We start from the raw sequence: 12,408 nt of genomic DNA, 5'->3' as shown, positions 1-12,408 counted from the left end.
TACGTAAGTCAAATTTTCACTTAGTCTCACATTGACACTTAAGCAAGTGAAAATTTGACTTCAATTGAAGTTAGGATTTGACCCATACAGAATATGTGAATCATAAGTCTTTGTTGAATGTGGATAAAGTGTCTGCTACAATGAACATATCATCTGACAATGCAAAAATCTGTCGTTCTGCCCCCGAGCAAGGCAGGTAATCCACTGTTCCCCAGGCGCCGATGACGTGGATGTCGATTAAGGCAGCCCCCCGCACCTCTCTGATTCAGAAGGGTTGGGTTAAATGCAGAAGACACATTTCAGTTGACTAGGTATCCCCCTTTCCCTTTCCTGTAGATATTGTGCCACCTACGTTGTTGCCCGGCGGGCCACTGTTGGAGAAGACAGTCGTGTAGCCTTTACTGTGTGGAGTGGGCTTCAGGTTCTTTCCCGCTTTTATTTCGGCCAGCAGCTCAGAGTTGTCTCCGGTGGGGGACATCATGTTGAAAGATTTGTTGCCTGGGGAGGACAAAAAAAAATAATGGAAAAGTGAGGCAGGGGGAGAGAGAGAGCAAGAGAGAGAGGGGAGCAAAAGAGAGAGGAGAGTGAGGGAGACGGGGGAAAGAAAGAGAGAAGAAAGAGTGAGGGGAGAGAGGAAAGAGAGAGGGGGGAGAAATCTAGGCAGCCTACCCAATCCCTTTTTATAGGTACTGTTGACAGGCCTCCTGGGCTGTATACAGCGTTCCTCGCTGAGATCCCTGAATTCCTATCGGAACTTGTAGTCATGGCAGGTAACATTCACATTTTTGGCTACTTCAATATTCACATGGAGAAGTCTACATCTTATTACGTTTAATGGTAACAAAGAATTAGCTTAGACCCCAACCAAGGATTATCTACCCAAAGATTCATTGATGCCCTTACAGACTCCCTCCACCTACCAAAGGACGTTGTGGTACAAAAATCAGTTAACCACCTAACCAAGAATGTAAACTTAACCTTGCATTATACCCTATATGCAGTCGCACCGCTAAAAACAAACAAAAAATGTGTCAAAAGAAACTAGCTCCCTGCTATACAGAAAAAACAGAGCACTGAAGCAAGCTTCCAGAAAGCTGGAACGGAAATGGCGCTCCACCAAATTGTAAGTCTTCTGACTAGTTTGGAAAGATGGTACCATGCAATAACGAAAAGCCCTCACTGCTGCTCGATCAGCCTATTTCTCTAACTTGATTGAGGAGAATAAAAACAATAAAAAATTGTCGCAAAGTTAACTAAAAAGCAGTATTCCCAGAGTGAGGGTGGCCTTCACTTCAGCAGTGATGAATTCAATGAACTTCTTAGATGAAAAGATCATGATCATTCAAAAACAAATTACGGACTCTTCTTGAATATGGATATTTCTCAAAAACTCTGTTTTCATGAGTCTGCACAGAACTGGCAGCACCTCACCACCTGGACAAAAGGAACACCTACTTGAGAATGCTATTCATTGACTATATGTCAGCGTTCAACTCCATAGTGCCCTCAAAGCTCATCACTAAGCTAAGGATCCTGGGACTAAACACCTCCCTCTGCAACTGGATCCTGGACTTCCTGACGGGCCGACCCCAGGTGGTGAGGGTAGGTAGCAACACATCTGCCACGCTGATCCTCAACACTGGAGCCCCTCAGGGGTGCGTGCTCAGTCCCCTCCTGTACTCCCTGTTCACCCATGACTGCATGGCCAGGCACGACTCCGACACCATAATTAAGTTTGCAGACGACACAACAGTGGTAGGCCTGATCACCGACAACAACAGCCTATAAGGAGGAGGTCAGAGACCTGGTCGGGTGGTGCCAGAATAACAACTTATCCCTCAACGTAATCAAGACAAAGGAGATGATTGTGGACTACAGGAAAAGGAGGACCGAGCACGCCCCCATTCTCATCGACGGGCTGTAGTGGAGCAGGTTGAGAGCTTCAAGTTCCTTGGTGTCCACATCACCAACAAACTAGAATGGTCCAAACACACCAAGACAGTCGTGAAGAGGACACAACAAAACCCATCCCCCCTCAGGAGACTGAAAAGATTTGGCATGGGTCCTCAGATCCTCAAAAGGTTATACAGCTGCACCATCAAGAGCATCCTGACTGATTGTATCACTGCCTGGTACGGCAACTGCTCGGCCTCCGACCGCAAGGCACTACAGAGGGTAGTGCGTATGGCCCAGTACATCACTGGGACTAAGCTGCCTGCCATCCAGGACCTGTACACCAGACGGTGTCAGAGGAAGGCCCTAAAAATTGTCAAAGACCCCAGCCATCCCAATCATAGAATGTTCTCACTGCTACCGCATGGCAAGCGGTACCGGAGCGCCAAGTCTAGGACCAAAAGTTTTCTCAACAGCTTTTACCCCCAAGCCATAAGACTCCTGAACAGGTAATCAAATGGCTACTTGGACTATTTACATGGTGTCCCGCCACCCCCACCCCCCAACCCCGCCAACCCCTCTTTTACGCTGCTGCTACTCTCTGTTTATCATCTAGACATAGTCACTAACTATACATTCTTGTACATATTACCTCAATTAGCCTGACTAACCGGTGCCCCCGCACATTGGCTACCCAGACTATTTGCATTGTGTCCCACCACTCACCACCACCCACCCGCCAACCCCTCTTTTATGCCGCTGCTACTCTCTGTTTATCATCTATGCATAGTCACTAACTATACATTCATGTACATATTACCTCAATTAGCCCGACTAACCAGTGCCCCTGACTCTGTCTCGGTACCACCTGTATATAGCCTCACTACTGTTATTTTCAGTGTCATTTTACATTTTTTATCTTTATTTCTTTACTTATCTATTGTTTACCTAATACCTATTTTTTACTTAAAAATTGCACTGTTGGTTAGGGCTTGTAAGTAAGCATTTCACTGTAAGGTCTACACCTGTTGTATTCAGCGCATGTGACAAATAAACTTTGATTTGATTTGAAAATAGTCATAGCCTCTAAACCTTCCAGCTGTCTGGACCCTATTCCAACTGTGTTTGGCCCTCCTATGTCGAATATAAAAAACAGCCAACTATCCTCCGCATGTATACACAACTCACTAAAAGTAGCAGCAATAAAGCCTTTCCGGGAAAAGCCAAACCTTGACCCTGGAAGCCTACGTTTCAGACATAAGGAATGGATGGAGGCAAATGTTTACTTTTAAGCTCATACAAAACAGAGATGCTAGTTCTAGGTACCAAGAAACAAAGATCTGCTGTCAGATCTGAAAATGAATCTCGATGGCTGTACAGTCGTCTCAAATAAAACTGTGAAGGACCTTGGCGTTACTTTGGACTCTGATCTCTCCTTTAACAAACATATAAAAAATATTTAAAGAGCAGCCTTTTAATCATCATCTTCATAACATTGCAAAACTCTTAACCTTTTTGTCCAAATTTGATGCAGAAAAACTCATCCATGCTTTTGTCACTTCAAGATTAGACTACTGCAATGCTCTACTCTCCGGCTACCTGGACAAGGCACTAAATAAACTTCAGCTAGTGCTAAATACAGCTGCTAGAATCTTGACTAGAACCCAAAAATGTGATCATATTACCCCAGTGCTAGCCTCGCAACACTGGCTTCCTGTTAAGGCTAGGGCTAATTTCAATGTTTTACTGCTAACCTACAAAGCATAATATGGACTCGAGCCTACCCATCTCGCTGATTTGGTTCTGCCGTACATACCTACACGTAGGCAATGGTCACAAGACGCAGTCCTCCTTATTGTTCCTATAATTTCTAAGCAAACAGCTGGATGCTGGGCTTTCTCCTATAGACCTCAATTTTCATGGAATGGTCTGCCAGTCCATGTTAGAGACGCCGACTCGGTCTCAAACATTAAGTCTTAACTGAAGACTCATCTCTTCAGTAGATCCTATAATTGAGTGTAGTCTGGCCCAGGGGTGCGAAGGCGAACGGCAAGACACTAGAGTGACGAACCTCCCTTACTGTCTCTGCCTGGCCGGCTCCCCTATCTCCACTAGGATTCTCTGCCTCCGACCCTATTACGGGGGCTGAATCACTGGCTTGCTTGCGCATCTCCATCCTTCTTGTCCTTGGGCTCATGCGGTGGGGAGATCATCGCGGGCTATACCCGTCCTTGTCTCAGGGTAGTAAGTTAGCGGCCTGTTGATATCCCTTTGGTGGTGTGGGGCTGTGCTTTTCCAAAGTGGGTGGGGTTATATCCTGCCTGGTTGTCCCTGTCCAGAGGTAACTTTGGATGGGACCAGTGTCCCTCGACCCCACCGTCGCAGTCTACTGTATCTATGCTGCAATAGTCTATGTGCCGGGGGACTATGGTCAGCCTTTAGTCCTCCCATCTCTCTTCCCTCCCAGAGGACCTGAGCCCTAGGACCATGTCTCAGAATTACCTGGCCTGACGACTCCTGGCTGTCCCCGTCCCTAGTCCACCTGGTCGTGCTGCTGACCCAGTTTCTGCTCTTCCGCCTGCCTCCATGGAACCCTGACCTGTTCACCGGACCCTTCCCCGCATATACTCAATTGCCATGTACTCTTACAGTATAATCTCAACTCGGTACAGTCAGAAGTGGACTGGCCACCCCTTAGAGCTTGGTTCCTCTCTAGGTTTCTTCCTAGGTTCCTGCCTTTCTAGGGAGTTTTTCCTAGCCACTGTGCCTCTACATCTGCATTGCTTGCTCTCTGGGGTTTTAGTCTCGGTTTCTGTATAAGCACTGTGACAACTGCTGTTGTAAAAAACGGCTCTATTAATACATTTGACTGATTGATTGATTGAGGAGAGAGAGCTAGGAGAGAGGGGAGAGAGAGAGACTTGGTGGCGAGTAGGGCTGTAACGGTGACCGTATTACCGCCACACCGGCAGTCACGAGTCATGAAGGCAATCAAATTCCACGTGACCGCCAAGCTCTGATGCCGCTAATGGTCATTAGTAACCTACCATACTTGCTAACTTAACTGCCTGGAACTCAGCACTCTATTGTCCCTCTAATCATTCTGACATCAATGCAATTGTAATCAAAAGTCTAATCAAACACTTCATGTTGCGCAACATTTCTATAGGCTATGGAATTGCATGAGAAAACAGAGTGATGGCTTCTATTAAAAAGAGGAGGATCCCATCCGTTTTCTATAGGCTAGGCCTATTATATTTATATCTTAACTTTCCTAATATTAAGCACATTGCTTTGTCTTTACAACAGAAGTATAGCCTACCTGGCTGGCATGAAAATTAACCACAGGAAAAGTGTCCTACATTTGCTATTTAAGTGCATGGATTACATGTATTTTCCCCCCTGCCTCTGCTTCGAGACAGGTGCATGATAATGGTCAATTCTAAATCAAAACTAATTTCACACATGTTATTTAGTATATGTAAAGACAAGATTAAATCAAGAATAGTGGGATGGGTGACAATATTAGCCTATCAATTGTATATTATCACTTGTGAATGATGCCCAGCGTAAAGCAAGAAACAATGCATACCTTTTTAATGCGACTTTAGGGCTACACCTCATGTAGCCTAGTCCATAGGCCTATATGTTTTGATAAGGTTTGTATCACAACTAAAAGTGGCCAAATAATTTCTTAAAATTAAGAACATTAATCCGCTTTACAACGGGTGTAGAGCCTAACTGGCATGCATTTGCGGTCACTTTTGATAATGGCGTTTTCCCTCTAATGGAACATTCGAGCTTATAGCCTACTACCATGTGCGCATTGCTGCGCTTATAATGTGAAGAAATAGCCCAATAGTTGATCGACATTTTAAGCTAAACATTCTGATCTGTTGCGCCAGCCACATTGCGTACATTTTTGGGGGGATGCTAGAGGTTGTATTAACTTGAAATCTATCACATCCCACACCTGTCCCAGACTATGTTTGGAATATTTATTTCTCGCACAGAAAATAATAGGTAAACTTTTGTACTATGGGGGATAGTAGATTGACATAGGCTAGTACTTTTGCCGTTCATTAGGCCTACTCATCTTCTTGGCTGAAAAGGAAATGTGGACAGTTCTTCCAATATCTTCAATATGCGCCTTGGAAATGGATAAGTACGTCCCCGATGTGTCCGTCTTCACCTGTAGCCTGTGACCCGATCACGTGACGGAGAGCCATGTGCGTGAGAGGTGCTTTGGAGCACACAGCACGCATGGAGAAGGGAATGCAAATGATTATATTCAGCCCGAGGGCAAAACGACGACTGGCCGCAAAAGGCATGGATTCTTTTAAGGGGCATTACAGCCACACAAAGGGGATTCCGCTGAGAAATTCGAGGCATTATCACATACTTGTCAAATTGTGAATGAGAGACTGATGAAATGTGTACAGCCTACACAAAAAAAACAAAGCAGAGCTCATGCCTTTCATGCAACTTTTTTCAAATCATCATTAGTCGCATTTTGCAGCCTTAGAATGTATAATTTTTGTTTTTACACACATTTTGTTTTTACACTGTTTGTATTACAACTAAAGTTACATAAATAACTCTAAATTAAGCATATAGACAAAGCTGTTTCTTTGTTAACCGCTCAACACAAAATAGCCGCATGTTCGTACTCCCTCGAATCATTTGGAGAAAATATCCTTTCTATTTTATTCAGCTTTGTTCAATTGTATTCTTCATACTGTAAAATACTACAAAATAATGTCACGTAATTCTAAGCAAATCTTGTCTGCTACATGAGTGTAGCCCACAGCCATATGGCATTGCCAGATCAGGACAACTCAGAGTATGCTATTCTGTTCTTCTGAAATAGACTACATTTTCTTCATATCATGTTTCTTTAGACCTGTCTAAAATAAAGAATGGATTTATTGTGAAGGTGTAGGCTATATTACATGAATTTATCAGACTTGTAAAAATGTTGATGTTCCAAAGGTCTACATCAGTGGCTTGTAGGCTATGTTTGGAAGCCAGGAGATGCTAAATGTGTTTATGTTAATTAACGGTGTCAATTACCGTGAGACCGGCAGTTATTTGCTTGACAATCACCAGCTGACAAAATTTTGTGGCTGCCACAGCCCTAGTGGCGAGTGACACTGACAGACACCTGGATGTTGAATATTTCATCTGCCAATCGGTCAGGGAGAGGGAGAGAGAAGAGTGAGAAAGAGAAAGAGGAGAGAGAGATGGGAGAGCGAGAGAGAGAGACTTGGTGGCGATTGACACTGGGCACTGGTAGACACCTGGCTGTTGAATATTTCATCTGCCCATCGGTCAGTGGCAGACACAATACTGACCTAAGGCCTGTATGAAACGCAAAAGAGGAGATGAGCGCAAAGGAGCCTTGATGCTGTTTTTATTGTATCATTTTTTGAGTGCCTGCTTGGCTCCACTTGGAGTGAAAATGACACCCATGTGACAGGACCATAATGGAGCCTCCACTTTCGGGTTCTACTCAATTCATCTCCAATGATCATATGGTTTGGAAACTAAGCGAAAAACTATTTTGGCCAGAAGGGTCATGTGCACCGGATGATATATTTAGGCAAATCTGCAAATAATCTGCGAGTGCAACTCCAAGGGAAAGAACAAGACTTTGCACCACTCTAGAGCTAATGTAGAGATAGATTGACACAGTCTGCCAATATGCTGCAACTGAGAAAATGCTGCAGCAAATTATTTCACGCGGCCAAACCGAAACAAATAATCAAGATGCACAGATTAGGAATGCTCCAGCACAGCGACCGTAACAGCTCATTGTGTAAAACAAAAAAATCCTGTTTCGCTGCCACGAGCCCCAATCTCTTTACGACAGAATAGTGCCCTAAAAATTGGGTCTGCTATTAATTGTTAAATCTAGAAAACAAAAGCACTTTGTTTGGAAATTGTACTCGTGTAAAGGACATTGTACTCGTGTAAAGGACATTGGAGAAACAGAGGTTTTCTATCTGGTAAAGAAATTAATAGACAACACATCCTGCAATGCCAACAGGTGATTTGTCTAAAGAATGCATCGAGTGACAATGGTGACTGTCTATTAACACAATAACAGGTATTAATGTTGAGTTACCTGAGAAATGTATTTATGCAATGACTGTCATATTGAACAAGTAAAGTGTTTTTTACATATGGCAAAGGCACTTAGTTAAGTGACTAATGGGTGTACTGTGTATATACACTGAGTGTTCAAAACCTTAGGAACACCTCCTCTTTCCATGACAGACTGATCAAGTGAATCCAGGTGAAAGCTATGATCCATTATTGATGTCACTTGTTAAATCCACTTCAATCAGTATAGATGAAAGGGAGGAGACAAGTTAAAGAAGTTTATATATTTTTTTTACAATTGAGACATGGATTGTGTGTGTACCATTCAGAGGGTTAATGGGCAAGACAAAATATTTAAGTGCCTTTAAACAGGGTATATTAGTAGGTACCAGGCTCACCGGTTTGAGTGTGTCAAGAACTGCAACGCTGCTGGGTTTTTCACACACAACAGTCTCCCGTGTGTATTAAGAATGCTCCACCACCCAAAGGACATCCAGCCAACTTGGCAACTGTGGGAAGCATTGGAGTCAACATGGCCAGCATCCCTGTGGAACGCTTTCGACACCTTGTAGAGTCCATGCCCTCACGAATTGAGGCTGTTCTGATGGCAAAATGGGGTGCAACTCAATATTTTTTACTGACAAATAAGAGCAAACCAACTAACTCAGTTTAGATAACACAAACGTATTCAAATAACATTAACAATTAAAGGTAAAATCAACAAGGGCTACCTGAAACCTTAAAACCAAATCAGACTGACAACTCAATCAACAGGTCAAACACTAAACTATACAAAAATAGAATTAACACAACTGAATAACAAGACTCATCATACCTTTTCTAAGACACCTAAGGTCATATCTTTAACATCCCAATGACAGACAAGGCATAAAGCTCACCCAAAACAAATAAAACAGTAGGATAGATACATCACCTGAGTTTAAGTTATAAAACTCCTCTCAACTTGACGATCCAGTACACTATGGATCATTCATTAATTCCTGCCTGCCGGGGAGGCAAAAACCCGACTTGCTGCGAGGCAACGGCAACAGGCTGACCGAGAAACCGGGGCAAAGCTTCATGCAGTCACCCACCCCTTCTTACCCCCCCTCCTCCCACCCCTCTCCCTCCTGCGCTCTCCCCATCTCCCTCTCCGCCCAGAGAAAAGAGAGCAGCTGTCTATAAAGGACCCGTCGTAGTTGGGGAGAAATCCAAAGGAATCAGTGGTAATTGGCGCCGACAGCGAGCGGCTTGCCAAACTGGGCCTGGATTTAAGATCCAGCCTTACCCCACTTCCCCCGTTTGCCTCATCCTGCCTCCTCCAGCCCCACCCCTTCCTCACCCCTGCTCACATTAGCACTGCCGGTGGATTAGAAGGAGGGAGAGATCTCAGTCAGGCAAGCTAATGAGCAGCCTAGTCCAATGAGAAGCCTGATCACACACAGCCAGCCAGCCTGACCATTGACATAAAGCGAGATCTAGAAGCAGACCCTTTCAGCTCCAAGGCACCATCACGGCCCATCATCTATTCTAAAACAAAACGCTACAGGCCACATTCACCTCATTCATTTGACAGATTAACCATGTATGTTTCATATATATATATTTAGATATAAATCCACACAGACCATACACAAAAATATCCATAAAATAGCGGCCCCTGACAACTGATGGTATTACCCGCCGATGGGCCTACCTTCGTCTTTTTGGTCCGGGCAAATATTCACTGCGGCGCACAAGATCAGCTTTAGCGATTCAGAGTCTACAAATGCAGAAAGCTCAGTTTTGTGTGGTGTGATATTTTCTCTAGAGGAAAGGATGACGGGTGTGGACTGGTGTAGCACAGCAATGGGACCGCAATAGCACAGCAATGGGAATGCAATGGCACCAGGTTTATGGTTAATTTCTAATGGTTATACTGCTGCAGGCTGCATCTAAGGGCCATTGAAGCGTCTGAAGTCCCTTTACCCCCCTTACCCCCACCAATAACCCTCTCTCATCAGGAGGAAACACGTGTTGCTGGTACTATTGGGGATACTTATTTCGGAGGTTTCAGATACATATATTTAAGTACCGTAGAACAGGTATACTCGACGCTTCTTAGCCATGTTATTGAACAGGGGAATCATGTCCGCTCTATACTGTATATGTCTATACACCTCATTTAAATAAGCTCTTTGTTACACATCTACCCATCTATTATTACTTTTATGTGACTCTTATTAACCCTTTATAACCTGCCAACTAACCAGGATACAGCCTCCGACCCCTTTTGCTTTGTCGTTTTCTGCCCAATAGACTGTGTGGACAATGACAAACAATCTCAAGCAGGCAGACAGTGAGACAAGCATCATGGCAGGTGGATGTAAAAGAAAGGAGGGGTAGAATGGAAACGGTGTGAACTGTTAAAAGACAGGACATCTGTCCAGTGGGAGGACGAGGATGTTGATTTGAGACTCGCCTTAATTGCCCATGAGGGGATAAATAAAGTTATATTGAATTGGAGCTCCCAGTACTTACTCTTCATCACCTTGAGTGGGCCGCCTTCTGACTGAGGAGAGGGGGACAGAAACGCCCCGCCTTGGAGAGGCGGCAGTGGAGAGAGAGATAAGAGGAGAGCGAGAAGGGGCAGGCACATGCAGTCAGATAGCAGGTGTTCCAGAGGGGAGGGGAGGAGAGGGATGGGATCATGAACACAATTGAAGGAGGAGGAATAAGAGAGCTCATTAGTAGAAGACAGATGAGTTTCAAGTTCAAGAGGACAAATCAAATATGAGAAAGTCAAAACCATAGAGATAGAAACTATAGAGGCTGACGTCATAGATCCCCAAAGCTCTGGAATGGAACAATTTGCCGGCCTCTTACCTGAGGACAGTTCTAAACAAGCAACATCTGCATTCTATGGTCAAAACGTTCTTTGACATCTACTAGTCAATTGAACATTTCCCCAAATTCAAATTCCCCCCAAAGCAGAGAAAATAACCAGCATCTTTGTAACTAGAACAGAGGGAGCAGACAGGGGCGAATAGCAGCCATGTCAGGTAGTGTCAGTCAGTCAAGGCAGAGAGAGAAGGGGGCAATTAAGGAAATGGCTGAACACTAAACCGGTTCTCAAGGTAACGGTAGCCCTGAGCAAGGGCATACATATGTAATCAGTTATCTGGGACGGTAAGGCCAGACTCATCTCTCTGTCTCTACAGAATGAGATAACATTGTTTTTGCGCCTGCCCCAACTCAGCTTTCCAGGAATAACTGCACTATCAGGGGGAGTGGAGGAGTCTATTGACACTTCGCACAGGTTTTGCCATCTGTGAAATGCAATGGCCAGGCAAAAAATACATAATAAACCATTTAAAATACAGTAGCAAATATACCATGACATGTTTTTATTCAGAATGAACTGCAGCACAATGTCAGAAAGAAAGGGAGAGTGAAAACAGAGACAAAGTGAAAGCGAGGAAAGCAAAATAAAGAAAAAGAGGGAAAGCTACAGGTAGCGGCAGTGGGCACTCACTTCCTGAAGAGGAGGAGGGGCGTCGCTGGTTGGTGTTTGAGGAAGGGCTGTACTGGTAGGTGGGCATTTCCGAGGGCAGTGGTGGGGGAGGAGGGGGTGCCGGGGTGGGGTTGCCGATGGGGAGGGGAGGTGGGAGAGGAGGAAGAGGAGGAGGGAGGGACAACTCCTCCGTGGTGCCGTTCTCGGGGCTGGGGGCGGGGCTGTCGGCTGGCTCCTCCAATAGCACAGAACCCTGATTGGATCATAAAAAATAAAATGGTTAGTTTGTATTCCACCAGTCAAAACATAACAGATACCTGTCCATCTTAAATATAAAGGGTCTCATTTTGACAGCGCTAAAATGTAGAGATGTTACAAAAAGATCATTTTAAATACTCGGACACTTAATAAAAAGCAAATTTTGTTATTGAATCGCACACGCACTATTATTAGTTTTAAACACATCCATAAAATCGCTCCCTTTGCCATGGACATCGGAAAAGAAGAAATGGAGCTAATTATTTATTATTTTTGGTAAACATCTCCCAATTTTTTGCACCGCCAAATGGTGATCTTTCTATCAACTGATTCCTTGACAGCTGGAAAGGAAGTTGTAATAATGGTAGGAGCCAATGAACCGTATCACCCCTGACTGCACAGAAAGACATGCCAATAGACAGTCTAGCAGTGCTTGGCTGGGCCCATTACATTATTGTATGTGGGAGGAGAGGGAGAATGATACTGTAACAGATGTAAACAAACAAAGCATGTGTGTTTAGTGAGTCTGCCAGAAAAGAGGCAGTAGGATGTTCTCTTGATAAGTGCTTGAATTGGACCATTTTCCTGTCCTGCTAAGCATTCAAAATCGAACGACTACTTTGGGGTGTCAAGAAAAATGTATGGAGTAAAAAGTACAT

The 12,408-nt window shown here is 44.2% G+C and overlaps 1 protein-coding gene across 2 annotated transcripts in view; it reads right to left on the bottom strand.

Moving 5' to 3' along the window:
- The window catches only part of espn (espin), a 105,629-nt gene that overhangs the window by 26,341 nt on the left and 66,880 nt on the right, over positions 1 to 12,408 (bottom strand). The window contains exons 9-11 of one of the 2 annotated variants that reach the window (XM_055892649.1): positions 11,513 to 11,744; positions 10,519 to 10,578; positions 353 to 498 (exon numbers count right to left, since the gene is read on the bottom strand). In XM_055892649.1, the coding sequence (XP_055748624.1) occupies positions 353 to 498; positions 10,519 to 10,578; positions 11,513 to 11,744 (438 nt within the window). The remainder of the gene's footprint in view (positions 1 to 352; positions 499 to 10,518; positions 10,579 to 11,512; positions 11,745 to 12,408) is intronic. The other variant, XM_055892650.1, reaches the window with a different exon arrangement.

Source organism: Salvelinus fontinalis, chromosome 31 (genome assembly GCF_029448725.1).
Source record: "Salvelinus fontinalis isolate EN_2023a chromosome 31, ASM2944872v1, whole genome shotgun sequence".
Classification (NCBI taxonomy): Eukaryota; Metazoa; Chordata; class Actinopteri; order Salmoniformes; family Salmonidae; genus Salvelinus; species Salvelinus fontinalis.
This window is presented reverse-complemented; position numbering and strand designations above follow the sequence as displayed.